The sequence below is a fragment of the Argentina silus genome (genome assembly GCF_951799395.1).
Source record: "Argentina silus genome assembly, chromosome: Y".
Classification (NCBI taxonomy): Eukaryota; Metazoa; Chordata; class Actinopteri; order Argentiniformes; family Argentinidae; genus Argentina; species Argentina silus.
Genome location: NC_139654.1, coordinates 2,207,501 through 2,208,636, shown reverse-complemented (window position 1 = coordinate 2,208,636; position 1,136 = coordinate 2,207,501). Strand labels below are relative to the sequence as shown.

General features: G+C 44.7%; 1 protein-coding gene across 1 annotated transcript in view; it reads right to left on the bottom strand.

The window, feature by feature from the left end:
- Positions 1-467: 467 nt before the first annotated feature.
- The window catches only part of LOC310823712 (NLR family CARD domain-containing protein 3-like), a gene marked incomplete at its 5' end in the record, with an annotated part of 11,408 nt that continues 10,739 nt past the window's right edge, over positions 468-1,136 (bottom strand). The window contains one exon of the mRNA XM_083696566.1: positions 468-1,136. This exon is cut by the window's right edge and continues 263 nt beyond it. Coding sequence (XP_083552692.1) covers positions 870-1,136 — 267 coding nt within the window. The 3' untranslated portion in view covers positions 468-869.

Below are 1,136 nucleotides of genomic sequence, written 5' to 3'. Positions count from 1 at the left end.
TCATTCATAAGCAGTTATGCAGTCACACCTATTTGAGGGATAGGTGGAAGATAAAATGTGTTTCAGGAACATCCTCAGCCGCGGTGTCCCTCGTCAGGTCGGGCCCCCGGCTGCTAAGCTTCTTCTCTTTCTCTTGCCGTGTCGTGGTGATTCACCAAGGTTGGTCTCAAACCTCGGGCCGATCCTGCCGTGCTTAACTGGGAAACGTTGGGAATGGTGTTCAGGCCGGGGAAAGGACGTGCTAGACTCGGTGACACAACTCAAACACCCAATCTAACCAACTCTTACACACACAGGAGAAGGAACAACATGTACGTTGGATAGAGAGACAGGTGAAGGAATCTATGGAAAGTGAATTACAGAACATGTCCATGTTGTACTGACAGAGAAGGAGAGCTGTCTTCACATCCACTCCCTGCTATCTTACACACAGCAACGTGATCCAGCATCACAACTCAAACACCCAATCTAACCAACTCTTATATACATACAGACACTCTCTCCTGTGTTATTCTCAGAGTTCATCATCAGTCTGATTTGATCATCTAATCATTCATCTGGATTGTCAGATGCATTTCCATCAAAAAAACTATGTAAGCTTCTATTTTTTGTCACTCTATTGCAGTCTATTTTACTATCAGATGCATTTGATTTAATTTAATATAATATATATATATATATATATATAGTAAAAAATAATATAACTACACACAACAATCCTACACACTACACCCTACACACTACACACTGGGAGAGGGAACATCTGTACATCCAACATCTCAGTGAAAACACACCACTATCCAACTGCATCATGGTATGATCCATCATCTTTGAGCCTTTGGTGTTCAGTGTGATCTCCCTGAGACTAGTTAACACAGGGTCACTGAACAGCCCTGGTACCAAAGCCAAAACCCTGGGTAGAGGGGCTCAGTGAATGTGGAGTGGAATGTGTGCAGGAGGGTCCGTGTGTCAGAGGAGACGCTGTAGAAGGACAGAGTGCCGGCCGGCCAGTCCAGATACACTCCTACTCTGTGGGAGCCAGAGGAGGGGACAGGTATGTCAGTCTTATTATTATTGTGTATGGCGCAGTATCTGTTACCAGAGCAGTACAGACTCCAGGACTTGTCTTTGAATCC